This window comes from Notolabrus celidotus, chromosome 10 (genome assembly GCF_009762535.1).
Source record: "Notolabrus celidotus isolate fNotCel1 chromosome 10, fNotCel1.pri, whole genome shotgun sequence".
Taxonomy (NCBI): Eukaryota; Metazoa; Chordata; class Actinopteri; order Labriformes; family Labridae; genus Notolabrus; species Notolabrus celidotus.
The window spans coordinates 7,753,781-7,774,461 of NC_048281.1; the positions used below are offsets into that span (position 1 = coordinate 7,753,781).

The 20,681-nt window shown below is 42.3% G+C and overlaps 1 protein-coding gene across 1 annotated transcript in view; it reads right to left on the bottom strand.

Moving 5' to 3' along the window:
• The window catches only part of tns1b (tensin 1b), a 101,617-nt gene that overhangs the window by 19,717 nt on the left and 61,219 nt on the right, over positions 1 to 20,681 (bottom strand). The window contains exons 13-16 of the mRNA XM_034693520.1: positions 16,424 to 16,553; positions 16,146 to 16,211; positions 15,723 to 15,839; positions 335 to 1,801 (exon numbers count right to left, since the gene is read on the bottom strand). Coding sequence (XP_034549411.1) covers positions 335 to 1,801; positions 15,723 to 15,839; positions 16,146 to 16,211; positions 16,424 to 16,553 — 1,780 coding nt within the window. The remainder of the gene's footprint in view (positions 1 to 334; positions 1,802 to 15,722; positions 15,840 to 16,145; positions 16,212 to 16,423; positions 16,554 to 20,681) is intronic.

The following is a 20,681-nucleotide window of genomic DNA, read 5'->3' on the forward strand; positions in this document are numbered from 1 at the left end:
CATAACAGATCAGTTTATATTCCGTCCTGCATTTCCTGCTACAAACAACAGGTAACCCACCACTGTTATAATAAAGATTACTGCAACACTAGACAAACCCCAAGAGGAGGGCTGCATACTGTATTTACTCTTGTAGTTGTGCTGCGAAAAGCTAAACAGTGTGGCTTCAGTAAAAGATAAAGGTGTCAGACTCTTCTGTGACCTTCTGCGATTATCACATAGGTGCTCGGCATAACTGTTATTAATGAAATCAAAACAGTCTTTTACGGAAGGTACTGCTCTCACATATGGAACTGAGTATCACAATGAAATAACTGAAACATAAAGTTCTTACCAGCAACTCTTTGGGCAACCAGACCTTCCACATTGAAGACCTCATCTGGGTCACTTTCTCTTGTTTGGGGCGTCGCTGAAGCAGCACTAGGGCTTCTCATGGACTCAACACCCTCTGAAGACTGGGGCAATGTGCTTGGTGGGTAGGTGTTGATAGGCTTTAGCTGGATGTGACCAGTCACTGTGGGGGGCGCTTGCATGGAAGGTGCCGGCTCTGGTGTACTCTGTTTTCCAGGTGACACCTGAGCTGATGAAGAGTGGCTTGCAAGGCTGGCCGCTGGGCCAGAATAGTGAGTATGAATTGCTGCATCTCCCTGGTAGGAGGGCCTGGTTTGGGTCTGGGAGAAGGATGGCTGCGTGGTCACTACAACACTGTTTTCCCGCGATGGTGCGCTTTGGGACTTTGGCACCAGCGAACGTCCAGGTTCCAGGTCTAACATTAGGAGATTGAGGGTTTCAATAGATTGCTCGATTTCTTGCTGGGAGGCACTGTTGCGATGTGGGAACTGTGGGAGACTGTGGTGGCTGGGCATCACTGCTACAGAAGGAGGTGGACTAAAAGTGAGGCCTTCCGTTACAGGCTCCTCAGGTACCCCAAACTGCTGCCAAACATTGAGACCACGTTGGACGGCATCCCTGCTGCTGGTGGTGCGGGCAGGAGCTGGAGGCATAGATTTTGGCTCAGCACCAAATGACTGAGATCGATACAAGTTACCATTCTGGGTAGCCATGTAGTTGCCAGAGGATGGAGCTGAATCAGTTTGGGTCAAAGTGACATGTTTGTCGGACATGCCATTCTGTCGCCGGACGGTTTCCAGAGACTTTTCTGGGACGCTGCGCTCCAGATACGGCACATGGTCCTGGCCATTGGTAAGCGACTCAGACTGGTAATAAAGATCAGCTGGAGTCGCCCGACCATCCGTGGAAGAGAAGGTCCCTAGACTGTCCACACTGTTGCCCTCTTGACTTGTAGGCAGTTCATCATCTAAAATGTCCGTCTCACGATCAATGCTGTTGTGCCCATTGACATGGACCTGGGCAGGCACAAGGTGAAGCATTCCTCCAGCTGCAGAGGACGGGGTGGACAGGTAGCCCTGTCGATGCATCGGCCCCTCCAATCCACTCAGCAGCTGCTCCAGCTCCTGTTTCTCTTGAGGACTGATTGGTTGTTGAACGGGCGGGGCTTGAGGATGGGCTGAGTGAAGCTCCTCACCTACAGGAACATGTGCCTGGATCACTGTGGAAGTCTGAGGAGCTGCTGTTGCCTCATCAGTCCGGTCAGTTTTGATGGAGGCAGTAGAGTTTCCTGAGTCGCTGCTTACTGACAATGCATGGTCAACTGCAGGGAGGGCATGTTCCACAGCACTGGGTGGGAGGCCATTTGCTGTAACTGTTCCTTCAACAGAATCCTTTTTGCGAACTTTGGCATAGAGGCTGCCGTCCAAGGGCCCTTCGGTGTGGATGACTTCTGAAACAGATGGGTATGACAGAAAGTATGTGATGAATATGACAATCAAAAAGCACATATTTTTCTAGAATCAGTCAAGTAGTTTTAGAGCAATGTAGTTTGGTCATTACAGAGGTTAAATCCATAAATAGAAGTCCACAGGATTCATTAAAACAGTAAAAAGTCAAAGCAAGGGACTGTGATACAGGGTATCTTGAGGTTGTGTGAACATGGACAAACCAGCTGCAGTTAAATGAAATACTGGCTCATGTCCACCTATTCTACCAGCCTCAGGAAATGAGCAGAGACTGTGGCATGCACAGTGGAAAAAGCGATGAAATCACAGGAGCCTGCCTTACACTTTCTCAAGTCAACTGGATAAATCTGTGCCACCTGAGAAATACAGGCGTAATAGAAGATTGATCAGTTGTTGATTCGCTCATGAAGCTATGCTCACTCTGAGAATAAAATAGCCATTGGTGAGTGTCTGTCTACTTTGGCTAACTTACAAGCTTAGTTGGATATGCATACAAATCCTTTATGTGCATTCCCATGCACACGGACACACAGCCATCACAACACTCCAACATAAAGAGGAAAAAGGGTGTCCCAATCGGAAGGATTTAGTCATCACTGGAAAACTGACCTCACTGGGAAAGGAAGGCCTGGATGCTTTCCTGGCTCCCTAAGCCCAAAGCAAAACAAAAGCTCAGCTGATAAATCTCTACTACTTCACATACTCAACACCATAAAGCTAGAACTCTGACAACACCTTGTTAGATAATCCCTTTAATGCTGTGTATTCAGTTATCAAGAAACCGTATAACCCATGATGAGGCATGTCCTCAAATAAAATCTGATTCTTCAGCTGGTAAAAGAGCTGCACAAAGAAGCGGTTTGTATCCCTGTAACTTATAGATATCTCTATCTCAGCTTTAGTGAATACAGCCTCTGTAAATGGAGCCTGGTGGGCGTGCACAGGCTGTGTACTGCAAGGTCTCCTTGGCTGGCCTGCGGCAACTTGCCAAGGGAATGGCGCACTTCAGTGACTTGACTGTCAGGCTGATGGTTAAAACAAATCTTGCAGCTTCAAAGTGCCAGAAAATCACAACTCATATTTTCTCTTACTGATCTGTCAGTGACTTGGATTGGTGGAATAAGAGGCTTTTTTTAGAGGCTTGCACCTTGTCCAGCCAGATAATAGCCAATAACAGTATCAAATGCTAGCTTGACAGTGTATCTTCAATGTCATGAGCTGAGGTCTAACAAGCCAAGTATATTACTGACTGATGCCATTTTCATAACAATAGCTAAAAAGCTACAAAATCCACAAAGACCAGTTGTAGTGCAAATGTAAGGATTTTTCCATTGCTGTTGATGTGAATATTCCTCCCCTGAAAAGTAAGCTGCTAAGACCAGAGGCTCCAAATTAAGTCATCATTACATATTTATACAGAAGAAGCTGCTAAAGTATCAAGTTAGGGCCTGTGCATGCATTCCCATCCATATGAGTGCACACACACTTCAAGAGCATCAGTTGAGAAGCAGAAGTCGTGAAAGCAGAGCTCCCCAACCTTTCTCCATTTCATTACCTTTAGAATCACCTGCTATGTGGCCAAATATAAATCACACAACACAAGTGATCAGTCACAAATCTCAGCTGACTCCACATCCTCAGTGCCTAATCTACAACACATTAGCATGTCTCCTTAAACTAGTCAAAGCGCTGCCAAAATAGATAGCCTCTCCACAGGAGGAGTTTTCCCTACCTGTGTGAGCAGTGGACGTCAGTAAGTCCTAATGTAAGCTGGGAAAAGCCCTGCAGAGAAGCCCCAGGATGGGACATGAGGGATAACAGCAGGAGTTGGGGGAGTATGTTTTGGCCTGTGTTCCTTCTCCTCCTCCCTCTTCTGAGTAGCTGTCTAGGCAGATCAAGACAGCTACCGCTGTTGCTCACTGCTCAGTGGCTCACACTACTCTGAAGGCTGTCCCTGCTGTGTGTGCGTATGTGGGAGGTCTATCACAACACCCTGCCTGACGGTATATCTGGGCGGAGGGGGCAAGGGGCCTTTTGAAATTCAGGTTTTCATGGAATGACATCAGTCTGTTGTGGTTCGCCTCTTTAGCACTTATTTCCCAGGGATATAGTTTGATACAAGCCCCCAATGCAGTTTTATGCTTTACATACAGACTTTTCATTCCAAAAGTTGCCTACAACTTAATCCAATTTATCTCACTTGTTTATGCCAGAGCTGAAAATCTAATGTAGCATGCTCCAACATTTGTTCCATGCACACATCATGTATGTACAGTTGCCCCTCCTTCAGCTTTGGCCCAATGGTGTTGAGAACACTCGTAATGGAAAGAGCTACTTGGTCCAACAGTCATTTAACAAGCTCTCTTCAAGCTAGGAATGAGGGTGAAAACTCCACCCTGCTGCAGTCAGATGGGGAAAACAGAAAGGCTTAGTGAGTCAGAAATAGAAAGACCATTGCATTAAGTGACGGATGATATTGCAGGAGAATAAGAAAGGCTCTTAGATGTGATAAAGTTAGATGTAGATGATTTGCAGTCTTGTCTATTGAGATTGAGTACACAAAACACTCCCTCTTGGCACTGTTTACAAGCTCTTCAGTCTTGGGTCTAAGCTATCAGTACAAATTAACATGCAGGACAGTCATACTATTGAACACAACTCAGAACAATTGACAACACATCCATCGTTCTGGCTGATGAGAATAAACGTGCGACTGTGGCTTCCATAAAACTTTTAGACATGTTCAACAAAATGTACTTGATCACGGATAGTCCCATGATACTGGAGGAGAGGATATTTTAGTCTTTTTTGATAGGGCAGCTTGAGAGAGACACAAAATGTGGGGACAAGAGAGCAGGAGTACAGCCTCTGTAAATGGGGTACATATTTGAACCACCAGGCCAACTGCCCCTGTTTGTCTCTTTCTACCCCTACTCTATCTGTACTTTCACTGATGATAATGGTGATGATGATAATAGCTGGTGAGGCTTGCTGTGTTGGTTTAGTCAGCCCCCTTTAACTTGCTCATGTCTTCACTTTTGAGACATGTCGGATGAGCGATCCACTGAATCCCCATCTCTAAAACAGGAAATCCAATCCCTCTTTTTACGGCAAGCAGACTATTTATGTTGAGACTGCAGACTATTTATGTTCCGTATGTGATACTATGTCTGCTGCTGTTTTAATTTGGTTGAAATGAACATACGTAAGCCTCTACAAATAACCTCTGACGGTGTTTCTTTACTGTGTGTGCATGTCGATGTGCTTTTAAATACTCTCCAGGAGGTAAATGCTTGCTCTGTGATCCCAAGCACATTAGTCAGAGGAGAATGTCTGCGATCCTGACCTCATAGCCTTAACAAATTATACACCAGCAGGGGAGAGAGAACCATTTCTGACCTGTCTGGAATCATCAATTGGTCATGTCACTACATCCTCTTATTTAAGGTCATTATAAAATGCTTATGGAAGCATCAGCAGACAGTCAGAAAGTTAATTTATAACATGAGCATCATGATCATGTGATGCAGCAGGATAAAGTTTGCTGTAATGTAGACGGGCATATTTAAAGAAAAAAGAGGGGACTAACTAACAAAACTAAGTGTTGTGGATGGAAGGTGCTGCCAGATATTTTGAGGTTCTGCAGACCAGATGGTGCAACTGTGTGACCTCCTGATCTTCAAACTTTGAGCTCTGACCTCTGTGGCAATAGATCCCCCTTTACAGCGGAAATAGCATGTTTTTCTTCTAGCTTACACCGACAAACACACCATGTGCAACTCTCTGCCGTCGAATGTATGTCTCCGACGGTGTGTGGGCATTCCAAAACAGTAGGGGGTCCATGAGGGTCTCCTTGCCACAAGTGTAACATTAATAAAAAACAGTGATGAAACACTTTCTGAGAATTTCCCCCCAGGACTCGACTCTAACACCACTAATAGCCCAACAAGAATAGAGCTAAGAGTGTTGTTTCATATGAGAAGCCCAGGAGAATACACAACTTTAATATCTGTGCAGTTAGTCTAACAGTTTGTAAGTATAGCCTGGTGCCATATTTGGTCAAAGTTAATGGCTAAACTATTGATTTGGCAACAAAGCATTGCTTTACTGTATGCTGGGGCTCAAGGACAGCTATCAAAGTAGCACTGTGACCTTGTAAATGATCTACACAAGACTGTTGCATCTTCCTAGCAGGATTAATTTGCCTTGTGAACATCAGAGACTAATGACTGATGAAACTGGAGTCAGCGGGGAGATTGTGGAAACTGTGCAGACTTGAATCACGAAGCAACACAATACAGTTATTGATGTGCAGCACTTCATCACCTAGCACATAGGCTGTGTGTAAAATATGCCTACTATGTTGACTATCAATAATTTAAATGACCAAACAGTATAAAAACTTGAGTGTATTGGGCGCTGGTTGGCCCAGTGATTGAAGCGTACGTCCCAGGTAAAAAGGATACAGTCCTCATCCAAGCAGTCACTGGTTCAACTCGTTCTCCTGACCTGTTGCAGCATGACATCCCCACTCTCTCTAGTCCCCACATTTCCTGTCAGCTAATAAAGGCTAAAATGCCAGAAAATTACCTTAAAAATAAATTATTTGCGGAGATAAGTTTCAAGAGCAGCTGGCAGACCAGCTTATATTTGCACAAACACCATCACCAACTTAATTTCTCAACACGATAAAGGCAACAACAACACAGGTATTGATCTTCAGTTGGCTGATCAATCCTGTGACAAGGACAAGGAGGAACTGCTGCACGAGTCGGTGCTGGAAGTTAATCCTTAAGCAATACGAATATCAGCTGCTCAGAATAATTGCTATGGCATGTTAACACCAGAGCATATTAGATCACATCTTATTTAGACAGTTCACCTAAGTCTTTAACCAAAATGCTTTAAATTTAATTTTAAAAAGGATGATTGTGAGAAAACTTTGTGCCTGCAACACAAAATATATGTTTCACTACAGACAACATAAGTTTTTATAATCAATCAACTCGTAAAAGACTGATGATGCTGATGCAGGAAGCTCAAATTTGAATTTAGACATTACTTCTTGATATTTCAAAGGAAGCCACACCAGGATTTAAAGTGAACTTGCAGCTTATTTTTTGCCAACATCCACAGCCCCAAAACACTTAGTGAAATGTAAGTACTGGACCTCGTTGCACAGCACCTCATTAAATATACATCAAAGATTACTGGGAATCAATGTGTGTGAGTGCAAACTTGCTAGGAGTGGGGAAACAAAGAACAAGGTAATGGAGAGTGGTGCAGAATAGCCAGGAGAAGATTGATTACCACTCATACAGCTGTTCTGTTCAACTCGCCAAGAGGTGAAATCATGGCGTTACAGCAGGTCTTAATGTTATTCCAAAATATAACTCTGCTCTATAAGGTAAATTGATGAAAGATGGAAACCAACACAACATTGCTTATATCTAAATATATCAAGGCTGCTTATTAGAATTAGTCTCCTCCATAAACTGTAACCTGAGAGCCAGGTGATGAAGCCCAAATTGTCCTGAAATCAAACACAAATGCAAAGACATAACGAACACCATGTGTTCTGTATTTGTTGGACAGTTCGCCTGTAAAGAACATTATGTTTCTTTTTGAAAGAGTTTGCGTCTCAGGTAAAGTCATCAGTGCATCCTAGCAACAGGGTTGTACAGGGATAATCTGAGGGCCAGTTGAGGAGAGTGACTGATGAGCTGGATATACCTCTTTGGTTCTGGAGGTAAGAGAATCTTTGAGGGGATTATTCATTCTAACTATGGTCAGGAAAAAACTACAAGAACAGAGCCACTTCATTCTGCCTGAAGACTTAATAGCTTATGCAGATCCTGCTCCAAGCAACCCTTGTCAGATCTTGCTCTTATCATTATCTTTGTAAATGCTTCAGACACAAACTGGTCTTTCTCCTGACCAGACATTTCCTGGTATCTGAGCTGTACCCACGATTCTTTACAGTGCCAGTTCAGATAACCTGTCAAAAGTCCTTTTCCTAATGTCAGCTGACAAAACTCACGGACCAAAGGAAGAGAAAGAAACAGCTAAGAGGTATTCCCTGGCCTTGATTAGGTAGTGACTTGCAGTGTTTTACTGTAAAAGTATAGGCTTTAGTGTTTCTAGAATAACTAATTCTTCACAGGCTAAATCGGCTGTTCAGATTCTGCTTCCACTTTATCTCAACTTTTATGAGCCGTTCCCTTTCACCTAGATTCTTTACACTGCCGCCTCAATGCCCCATTTGGCAAACATATTGTGTCAATGACCACTTATGTGCACCTGCCAGCAGGCACTACAAGGATGATCAAATGGCATGAAACGTGCATAGTTTATTGCCACTTATTCCCATCCAGTCCATGCAGCTGCCATGGACAACCAGAGAGCGTCACTTCAGCAGTGACATCACCGGCTCTCCCATTTCCTGGCTCTGTGTTGTAGGAACACATGAATAGTCCTGAAGTACCGCTATCAGGGGCAGAATCTGGGCAGAGGTTTGTCTCTCTGAAATTCTACACCAACTGATGAAGATGTGCAGTTGAGACAAATGCACTGGGTCTGTATTGATAGTATTAGATTATATAATGCTGTCTTTACAAGCGTTGCTTCTTGTGAAGAAAACCTTTGCAAAAATAACACGGGAGGCGAGGCGAGTGTCCCCAGCAGAGCCAAAGAGAAAATATTTCAGTTCATTCCAAAAACTTTGTCCTTGTTTCCTTGTAAAGTTCACCTCCTGTGTCTGTCCACCCCTTGGCTCAGGAGGGGTCTATTCAGTAAGCGAAGTGACCCATTTAGAGTTATAACACTCCTTCAGAGACAGTTTTTCCTCATAAAAGAAAGGGTGGAAGGGGACCTGGTGCTAGACAAGTGCCTTTGTAGAGTCATCTTTGATTAAGAAAATAGAACAAACACTTCATCACCTGTGAGAAAGGTGTGAAAGAACATTTCATTATCACCTGAACAGTAGCAGTCAGCTGCTGGCTGCTTAATGTGACTTAAAAACTGGTGTTAAAGAAGCAAAGTTAGGCCTAAAAACTGAATCCAGTTAGTTATAACAAATACTAATCGTCCAAGTTGAAGGAAAAAGTGGATGGCCAAGATAAAGATATTTGCAAAGGTCCTCCCCCTACATTGCAAAGGGATCAATACTGCATGGGTAAAAGATTAATTGCAGATCATGGAAGAAGCACTTGTGGTGAGTGATCATTATTAAATATGTTCTGGCTTCCCTGTGGCATTTATATCCAGATCAGCTGTGTAAAGATGACTAGAGAAAAAGAAAGAGGGAGAGAGAATGTCTGGAAAACAGCTGGAGCAAAGCTGCATGCAAGATGAGCAAACAGACCACTCATTCATTACAGCAGATAATTAGCACTGTCTCCCAGGATTAACAATGTCCTGCAAAGATCTTTACAGTACCTCAGCCAAGAGGAAAAAAATGCACACTCTCCGTTTCCCTGGGTGAAATTCAGCTTTACGGATTTATATATGATTGCATCTGGCATTCTCCAAGTTACACAGCCTCTGTCCAAGAAGATGCAACTTTAATTTTGTGGATGATACAAACACTTCATGGTTAGTGGCCGTCTCCTAGCAGAGACCCCTGTCCCTGTGCCCCCACAGCCAGGGTCCAAACGGGGACATGCCACAACACAAGGCACTTGTTCTCTCTTTGTGTTCCATACAGTCTTGCCTAGAAGGCCTTTATTTTTCTGTCTTGGCTGTTATGCAATCAGAGCTGTGCAAAGTTTGAAGTCAAAGCAGTCTAATCCTCCAAAAAGCCTCAGACCAGACTGAGGGATTGATAGCATGGAATCCTGTTGACAACACAAAGGACCAGACATTTCACCTCTGCATCTTCTGGGAGCAACGCCAATAAGATCATGCCGCTGAGCAAGGTGGCTGTGAGCATCAAGAGGACGGCTGACAGAGACATGTCTCAATACTCAGACCAGCAGATATTACAGAAGGTTGTGCTTCCAACCAAATCAATTTATAAGTTAAGCGTTATCTTGTAGTCACTGCCATTGTCCCTTATGGCACACCATAGTTGACCGAGCCCAGGCTCTTCCTGCTTTCTGCTGATGCTGGAAAATAACACCATAACAAATTTCCCTTTAAGAACTCTCAGGTGGATCCGTTTACAAATCAGACTTATAATGCACGTTGTGTCAAACAGAATTAAAACATCACCAAAGTATTTCAAGTTCAAGCAACCGGCTGAGTTACGCATACAGGTGCTGCTAAACAGATTGATGTCAGCTACCGCATCACCAAAGCTGGAAGAGCACTAGTTTGGAGAGTGTGGATCCCCACAGACCTGAGGACTGAACACTAAAGCTGTCTCCCCCCTCTAAGTCATGGTTTCAGACCCCACTAATGAAGCAGTGCAGCATTTATTTTAAGAAATTAATCTAAAAGGTCACGATCATTACAATTACTGTATTCCCAAATCAAGACACTGGTAAGAACTGCTTTACATTTTTAATTTGAACTTAAAAACTGTTGCGAAATGCAAAATAATGGAATTTGTAAAATGTGATGAATATGTGATCAATTAAAAATTACTTGTTTGACAGCCCTCATTGAATTTACAAAAGTCCAGACAGCTGTTCCTGCAGAATAATACATTCTTATATTTCTCTGTGGAGAGTTTATTGTTGATCAGGTGCTTTGACTGTTCTTTGGCTAAAGAGACGTTTAAATCTCAGTTATCCTCTCAGCCAAAACACGGCCTCATCAGTGATATCATTTTGTTGCATCAACTTCTTTCTCCACCAAGATTATGTAACTGCCCTGACCCCACCCCTGTCTGTAACTCAGCAGGCAACACAAACACAGACTTACATTTGACCTGACTCATTTGAGCCCCGCTCTCTGGGTTTAAGAATGCAGCAACAAACAGTCTGTGCCCAACAGGGCAGGCATGGTCAACTCATCCCTGCTGTTGAATTAGCCAAGGCTGCAGGAATGGGAACACAGCCATCTTACTCTGACTAACGCATACGGGATCAAAGAGGAGGCTGTGACCTTCAAGTGAGAAGACACAAAACTATGTTCAAACACACACACAGACACACACACCTGGGCTGCCCATTCTTTACACAAACACTTATTGGACTTCAGATAAACAGTAACTTCATGTCATTAGAGAATAAGCTTACAAAGAGGAAATTAAGGAACCCTCAGAAACATCATCACAGAGCTCTAACAGCTCATGCAGAGACCCTTCATGCTTCCATGATAAAACTGATTTATTATAACTTGTGACATACTTTTGTCCTCATTGCTATCATTCAAAAATTCTGAGTTCTGGCTGAGCTGAAATCTGACCCCAGTTGAACCAGGAAGTTAGTTTGCGACTCTGAAGGAAGTTTACATGGAACAACTCTTCTTCTAAGTAGATTTTTTTCTTGCACTCTTGCATTTCTTGTCCTTCTTGTCCCACATTACAGCAAATAACTTGTTAAATCCAATGCTGTTTTTCTAATAGGGTTAAAGGCCAGAACGACTACAAAGGACCCAAGAGCTAATAAAATCTGAATGATTATTAAGTCACTTTAAACAGCCGTATGTGCCTGCAGCGTGCCTCGTTGTTTCATGAGCACTGAATAAAAGCATTTGTAAAAGATTAAACTTGAAAGGATAACTTCCATGTGAAAGTGGTTTAAACAGTACAAACGATAAGCATATAAAACATTAAACAGCCTGATGTCAATAAGTAATTCAGTTCATTTCTGGATAAAGTAAACATTAAGTTTCTGGTAGGCTATGAATCTCACATGTTCAGCACAGAGCACCCTACTCACATGTTGTGAAAGACATCAGCTGTTGGATTTGAGACAACCTTTCTCTTCAGCGATTTAAAGACCAGAGGACAGACTGGATACAGGTTCACAGCTCAAATCTTCAACACTTTAAAAAGCAGGATATCAAAGATACTCTAAACATAGACCCCACAGTGTTACTCTGACAAACTGAGTGTCTGTGCAGAACAGCAGCATGCCCAAACCCACACTGACATTCTCTGTCACTCCTCCTCCTGTGAGTTTGTGCACAAAAGAGCTTCACAGTCCAGCGGAGGAGTGTGGCTTTAACTCCTCCGGCTCCTCAGAGGAGAGAGAGGAATCTCCTAGAAGTCGGAGTGAGAGTTGAAGTAGTATTAAATGCTAATTTAAGAATGATTAGAATTAAACTGAGCCAAAGTTTAGAACCCAATAAATGAGTTTAACAAATGCATTATGATCAGGAAGCCAGTAAATCCTCATCTGAATAAAGAGGCTCTGTACTGAAATACAGTGAAGCTTATGGATCAAAAGCTTTGTGTTTATGACTTTATATGTATGTTAATCTTTCTCAATGATAAAATATTGGATACTTTAGGATTTAACTTTATCTCAGGCGTTAAATGTTAACTGAACATCAAACAATATGATACAACCAAAGTGACTATCACAAAAAGGAGTCCTTAAAATGAATGTTCGTAAGAAAAGAAAGTATGAAGCTGTCCAATATTTAAATCCATCTTGTGGAAGCTGTCTGTCTTTGCCATCTCTATTATATCTTAATCATTCCACAACTAATTTGTTTGACCTTCTTAAGGAATCACTTCAACTTAAAGATAAAGAAAATCCAAGGTAATTTCGAGATGATCAAAATCCCTTGATCCAACCAAAAATATGTCAGAAGAAAACTGCAGCCTTCAAATTAAGTTGACACGGAGGTTCCTGATGCTTGTTTTATGGTGGTAAGCCCAGACAACATCATAGCTCGGCAGGTAATAGGGTTATGTGAAAATAATAATGCGTGAGGAAGGTGACTGATGGGATCATCTTTAAATTTTTAAAAAAAGCTTTAAAGAAGTGAGTAAGGTTTCATAAAATGAAAAAACATCACCATAAAAGCTGAAAGGTGATGTTTGGTGCTGAGGTTTTGCTTCGTATGGGTGTAAGTGTGGATTCTTTGACTTTTACTGCCAGCCTCAAGTGGCCAATCATGAAACTGCAGTTTTGTTGTCTTCCACATTTCCTTCATTTTTCAACACCTGAGGTTTCAGCTTGTTACAAACTAAGTATTTGATAATAGAGATGTACTCTTGATATCTAAAAACACTTTGGTTTATGGTGTAAGTGCTATGTTTTGATATGTCCTCGCTGTGTTTACGCAGGGTGCAGGCTCGACAAGAATCCCTGTGCTGAAACTCCCCCACAGCAGCTGTAGCTGTTTTTGATGGAATAAACACAATGAACATCAACATCCATCTTTAGAAACCAAAGACCACATAGACAGAACTTACCCAATGCACATCCCAACAAAACAACGGCCATATAATTTAAGCTTTACGCAATGCCTCGACAAGAAGAGGGGGCAAGAAACCTGCGAGGCTCGCTCTTTGCTCGGAAAGGCAGTTACAATCCTGACAACCCGACAACAACACCTCTTTTTTCTAACCAACACTTGTGAAGATATACGTCCTCTAGGCTCTAAAGCCGCTCTGTGAGAGGAGCTAATTGTCTTTTCAGCTCCAACAAGTGTGAAGCCAAATTACAGTGGAAACACTCCAGTTTCCTGGAAACCCTTTCTCTCTTGTTTCTGTGAGAGGGAACCATACTTCACTGTCCTCTCAAGGGCTATCTGCTGGCTCAACCCATTTAAAGGACACCATGTTTGAGTCTGGCTGTGCAGGAGAACGAAGACATATCCTAAAAAAATATTTACAAGTCTTATGAAGAATTCTAAGTTTAAAGTAGAAAATAAAGAGCTTGTGAATGCTTACATTTGTGCTTGCACACTTACTTGTGTGTTTCATGTGTTCCTGCTCCCGTCTGAATCTTAAGTGAAGTCTATTTACGTGACAGTCAGATTAACTCTTAACCGCAGTGTAACCATCATATGACAGAAGGCAAGATGAGGCACACAACTTGGACTGGCCTTGATTTTACATAAATACACACACACACACACACAGACACACTCACACAAATCACCTCGACTGAAACAGAATGAGAGGAGACTTACACCTGTTCTATTTTAGAAAGGCCTATTTCAAGCTGCCGCCGCCGCTGTGTGGGGAACACACTTTATGAGCAGTGATAGAAGCCAGCCAAGTCACCTCTGACCTTTAGGCTATCTGGGAGACAAATAAAGACGCTCTGGGAATGTGTGGACATCAAATATTCAGCAGGATTCTGTCAGTTACTTGCTAACATGTTTCCTTTTTCTGTCTCTTACATTTTTTTAAATGGCAACATTACAATAACCAGTTTTCAAACTATGTTGATCTTATTGTGAGATCCTGAAGAGTGTACAGGGTCTTTAGATTAGTGGACAACCAACTTTACACCCTGAGTCAGAGCCACCGCCCCATGCAGGTGCCTAACAACTGAACCTCTGCAAGAGCACAGAGAATTAAGCCATCTGATAGATCATGCAAGAATATAGCAGTGATTATTTTCTTAACATATTCAAACAGATTTACATTTCAATATTTACCTGATCTCAGTACTTTCTCTGAACGGTTACATAACTAACTTTGAAAAACAGTAAATATCAACTTTCATTTTGCCAACAAAACACAAAGTGACCACTCTGACACTCTCTCCTCTTTCAAAGACAACACAGCAGACTGTCTGCTATCACTCAGGGCGTAACATTGCTTCCTTTTTGGGTGGCAGAGAAAGTATCACTTTGGTCACAGAGTGACCACCGCTCCCTCAACAGGAAGGCTCTGTCCATGCCTGTGGCTCAGCCCAGGAATGTCTCGCACTGCACTCGGGTCCCACAGGGCCCATGGCTTCTCAGCGGCCACAATTTCACCACAATTGAATTCTCTCTTTCGTTTCAAAATATGATTTACCACTTACATCTAGGACAGCAGGAAAACACCGTAACGCTGATTTGGGTGGCTTTAGATTCTTGTTCCGGGGAAAAACGACAGTTGTACCCTCAATACCACCTGAGCAATACTTTATAATCAAAGAGCTGAAGCATTACGATGCTATGACGCTACAAAACCTGAGTCTCTACTCATTCAACACTCAACACTAGCTGCACTTGGATGTGACTTCAGTTTGACCCCATCGTGTGGGAGTTCAAGAGGTGAAGTTGTGAAAAAGTCTTTTAAATCCATTAGGAGGCAGGTTGGATCTTTCCCCCGGGTCACGCAGAAACACAACAGCATCCTTGTTACAGCTCAGTTGCATGATGTTCATGTGTGTGTGTGGGACACTTTTGTCAAGCCCACATCAATGCATATCCACAGGCACATGTACTGTTAAAATTCATTTAAGGATGTCTTAACAACTACTCCATGAGGAGTGTATCACTAAAAATACACATCAGACACATCCTCCACTCACTGACGGCTGATGAATAGCACTCCTTCAGTCTATTGAAGCAGACTGAAACATTGTTCACACAAATAGACAAATGCTCCATAGCTCCTGGATCACATGCAGTAACATCACTGAGATCTGTCTCTTCCTCATCGTTTAATGCCTTAGATCGAGTAAGAAACACATGTTGTGAGAGATGATTGCTCATAAGTGGTCATAAGGCGCAGGGCTGTAAAAGCTGTTGTAATTAACACCTTGTTAACTTTACAACACACAAGAGGGGAAAGCAGAAGGAGGTCTGCCCTCTACGTATGTATATAAATATATGTGTGTGAATTGAGCTGTGAATATAACAAGATCATAAAGAAACCAAATAAGACTCAAGCTACTTTATGAATCACTATTCTAATCCTTAAAACGAAGATATTACATCTGAAGTTTCATCTCAAGCTGGTAAGGTGTGTGTATGTTATTTTTGGTGTGCCAAGCTGCACCTGGTTCAGTATGCATGACATAATCTGCAAACTATAGTCTATAATCCAGCTGCACTTACCGTCCGTGTTGTCCTCACAAATCTGATTGAAGTTTTCGTACGAGTCCCAGCGGATCAGAGAGTCCTGTGTGTTGTAGTCCACCGAGACGCTCGGCCCGTTTTCCAGGTGGTCCACACCTTGACCAGAAGGACAAAGAGACAGAGCGGAGAACGTGAATGTCCAAAGACAACAAGACAATCAAATAAAACAAACAAAGATACCTTTCAGAGACTTACTGGAGAAGAAATCTGCTTCAAGTTCACTTTAAATTACAGACTTTTGAATTACTTTGGGTTAGGGTTAACTCCACGCTATTTCCCCCTCTCCCTCATAATGCATGTCCTCTATTTACAATATGCTGACACAAAACTAAGTATGAATGTAATATAAAAAGAGTAAGAAATGCTCCAGTATTCTAAAACACCGGACACTCAGAGTCTTACCATGGATTTTCTCTGGTCCAAAGGAGAAAATAAATTCAACTTTTCCATATTCTGGAAACCTGTCATCTGCACACAGGACAATATAATGAACAGTTATCAAATCAATCATTGTTCAGTTATTACAGCAGCAAAGAGACAGCAAGAAAACAGACAACAATGCATTTGATTACTTCAATATTAATGTAGAGGGATATTTTTAGAGGGTCAGATTTGAATCTTATGAACAGAACAAAAAAGTCTGAGAGGACATCCTGAGGACTTTTTCAGGAATGTCTTACCTTTGAATGTCTCATCAAGCTCGTTCTTCCCGAACACGATGCCCAGGTCGTGAACAGCGCAGGTGTGAAACTGCACCCTGAATATCACGTCTCGACACGGGCTGCGGTAGCGTTTGTGGTAGCATTTCAACTGGAGGAAGAAAAACACAACAAATACAGGCATCACTGCATGAAAGCGGCGCTGTTTCACCTTCACTCCACAGATGAGTTAAGATGCATCGACCCTTATTTGCTCCACATGTGCAGCCTGTTTAGCATCTTTGAAGGGACTGCTTTGTTTGTTTTCTTCCCAAGAGGTTGTATGAGGTACTTGTCACTAGTGTCACGGCACACTGTCTCCCTATTGGCTGATCACCATGGCTGTCAGGCTAGGGGGTGAGCTTACCTAGTCAGCATGGCTGGAAATTAGGAAAAAGAGTTGATTACGGGACTCAGAACAGGTGTGAGATGCCAAGAAAGCAGCAGCCTATCTAATGAGAGTCACGGGAGAATTGAGGAGTCGCCGAAGACCCCCTTTCCGTTGTTTTGTTTGAGTTTTTGTCCGCGTCTTATAATAACTGAACTGGTGTCGGAACCACGGAGTGACGCCGACGGACCGCAGTCAGGGCTGACCGAAGCCAACCGAGTCGAAGCCGGAGGAGATCCACCGAGAGGGCGAGCCCACTATTACCTTTCCTCTAAGCTGGCAGCCAAATGTGTGCACGGGCATCCCAGCCTCGGAAGCCCTAGGCGCACAGTAAATACCCGGGGTGGTGGTGCCGTGACACTAGTAAGTGTACTTTCCACAGTGGGTTCTGGTCAGCGCAGCCTCTTTATGAGCAACCAGGTGGAGAGCTAGCTGAAATAAGCCAAATGAGGTGGTGAAACTGACCCTGTCTGCAGTGGTTCATGACCTAGCTTCAGTGCCGCTTCTCTGCCTCGTTTCAAAACAGAGGAGCCCAGCTGACCTGGATCCCCTGTAGGTAATACTACTCCTATTAAGAAGTACCTCATACAAACACACTTCAGAAGACTTGAACTATTCCTTTAAGATGTGGCTTATACATACAAAGTGTCGATTCTGATTTTGATGATATTTGTTGAGAAAAGAAACTGATAATCTGATTACTTGTATAACTCAGCTGAATGTGGCTTTAACGCTGAATGCACTCTAAATATGAAGGGAACATAATACAAAACTATCTTTGCAGACTTGAGCCAGAGACATGTCAGCTTGATTCAGCACTGCCTCTTCCCTTACCCTGGCTCAGAGCTACAAAAAGCATTTAAGACCTCTTTATATATATCCCTCGTAATGTAAAGCCTCTCCACATGCATTATTATCCAAACTGTTTCTACCAACACAAACAGCTTTAAAAGCAGCACTAAAAGTCCACACAGGAAAACCTCCTCTCTCCCTCCTGCTGGTTTCCTGACGGGCAGCCTGGACCTGTTAGTCTTTTTACAAGGACCTCACATTTACAGGTACTGGAGGAATATTTACCCTCCACTCAGAGCTCACAGGCTGCTGCTGGGACGAATAAAAACAAACTGAAAAGCATCCTACCGTTACAGTGAAAGTGAGCATTTACAAGACGTACATTTAGACATGTTTGTGTAGATTTGACCAACAGCATCAACTAAAAGCCTTTTTTAATATGATTTTTGAGGAATGTGGGACTGCCTTGCTTCTCACAAACCTATTTTCAACTTGTGGGGCCAAGCAAGACCAACACATATAAGGTTCCCGAATCTAAAAAAGCAAATAAAGGATTGAGAGCAAGAGGAGGGAAGAAAGAATATCCAGTGGCTTAGAGTGGCTTTCTGGGATCTGGAGAACCTCCCACAGAGGGGTCTGTTTCATGAGGAAAACAATACTGGCATGCCAAGTTTGTGAAACAGAAAACTGAAGAAGTAAAACAGTAATTCCAAGCTTACATGTTGCCTTTGGAGGTCTGACACATTTTACGACTAACGAAGACCCCCTCATGAGAAAACAAATAATCCTGAAACATCTGGGAAATTAACTCGCTGCCTTTGGTTGCCAAGACTTAGAAGAGAAGATTGATGTCACTCCCATGTCTGAATGATCATAGGAATTTACTCTTAGCCAGCTGTTAGTTAGCATAGCATGAAGCCCACCTGTGACCACATCACCTACAGAGGTGACCACACATTCTCTTAAACGTCTGTCTATACATGAAAATAAGAATAAAACCTGTGCTTAAATTCACCACAGTACATCTTATTTAACATGACATGTTCAGACATGATGAGGGCAAAGCACGTCAATGTTCGCTACCAAAACAAAAGCTTAGAAAACACAGTCTTATCATGAATCAGAGGGAGTCAAAAGTTCTATTTGGTACATCTATTTGGTCCACAGAAACCAAACCCTGCACAAAAGTTACAAGTCTAAGAACTTTGATCCCATACCACATGTGCTCTATAAGGGAGCGTGTCTATGTTCACACATTTCTAAGATTTTTATCAAAATTAGGCCCTATGTTCCCACTAGTGATGGGAATTCCGGCTCTTTTTAGAGAGCCGGTTCTTTTGGCTCGGCTCACTACAAAGAGCCGGCTCTTTCGGCTCCCAAGTGGCTCCCAAGATTTTTTCTTGTTTGAATGACTGTGTTACCTAACATAATGTTAAATTATATGTCAAATGATTTACTAATGTAAAAAACATACATTATATCAAATGTTTATCATTTAAAATGCTTTATCTTTATACTCAACATGTAGCAGAGTTCTACAGAAATTAAATTATAAAGTACAAAAAACAAGACTCATCACAGTTAGACAAAAAGGTCCAATCTGTAATTGCATGTATATTATTTATAAACTTTGAAACACATTCATTAACAGCAGTTTACCTTCACTGTCTTTATTCTTCACTTCTTGCACTGATGGATAAACAGTTCTAATGTCCATGACCTAGATGACTGAGATCCTTCACAGACAGATCTAATGTGCCTTTGCAGGTTTTTTGTGGACCCTGAATGATGACATTTTCACCTTGCACAGTCTACACTCTGCCTTTAAACAGTCTATGCCGTTTCAATGTGTCTAAAGTTTTCTGTGTTTTCTGCAGTCACTCGTTTTTCCACCTTTCCAGTGCGTTCTCTGTGTCGCGCACGTTCTCCCTCTGGTCTCCCTCCTGTTGGTGTGCTCACTGTGCTGTGTGTGTCTGTAACCCCTCCCCTCCCCGTTCTGCTCAATGTAGACACCTGATTGGTCAAGACGCCACCATGTCTTGACCAATCACGTGAGGCTTTATCAGAAAAAGACGAGAATTTTTTTTTAAAAACCCAGTCAGGAGCCGGCTCCCGTCGTTCACTTCAAATAGCCGGCTCTTAGAGCCGGATCGTTCGCGACCAACACATCACTAGTTCCCACAGTAAATTTGTATCAGATTTGATCCCCCTTTCTCCCCATTTGGTAGCCAATTACACCCAAACCATTATCCAGTAGCAATGGACTAAAGATGGAATGTAGCTTTCAGCTTAATCTGGTGAGCTCTGCTTCAGCCGAAACCATTTTCGATCTGCCTATTTTATTTGATCTTGTAATGATTGTGATTGTGACAACTTCTGCTGCTGCTGATCGAAATAAAATTACTCATTCATTCATTCATTCATTCATTCATTTACTATAAAGTGCTTCCAAAAAATCTTGTGGGAAGATCGGGCTTAAATTGAAGGGAACTGTAGGAACACAAGACCCAATTTTGAAAGGTGGTAACATAGGGCCTAATTTTCAATGAAAAAAAAAAGTCTTAGAAATGTGGGACCATTGGGCTGTGGTACCATAGGGATGACCCCCTCTATAATACAGGTATCTCTGCAGGAAATGTCCATGACTTTTCAACTGTTTTCTGTTTACTTTTTCAAAAACTTTTTCAGTTGTTGAAACTTCTATTTTCAAATTCCATGACTTTTCCAGGTTCTTCATGATCGTACACTTGTAGTATGTCACAGTTTGGCAGTGTTTTCAAATCTGTGAGCTTTACTGAAAACCGTCATGTAAATTACCGGTAAAACCAAGAATTAGTTCCTCTTAAAACAGCAACTATTTATATTTTAATTCAGTGATAAATTCTAAATAAACCAAACAAATCTGGTTGATAAGAGAGCTTTAAAACTTCATGGACGCATCCTTTCTGACCTTATGTTTCTGATACTCTGTTCATGCTCAACTACTACCCTCTGGCCCTGGCTTCATATTTACAGCACAGACATGAACGTGGTTCTGAACTGAACTTCTCTTGAAACTCA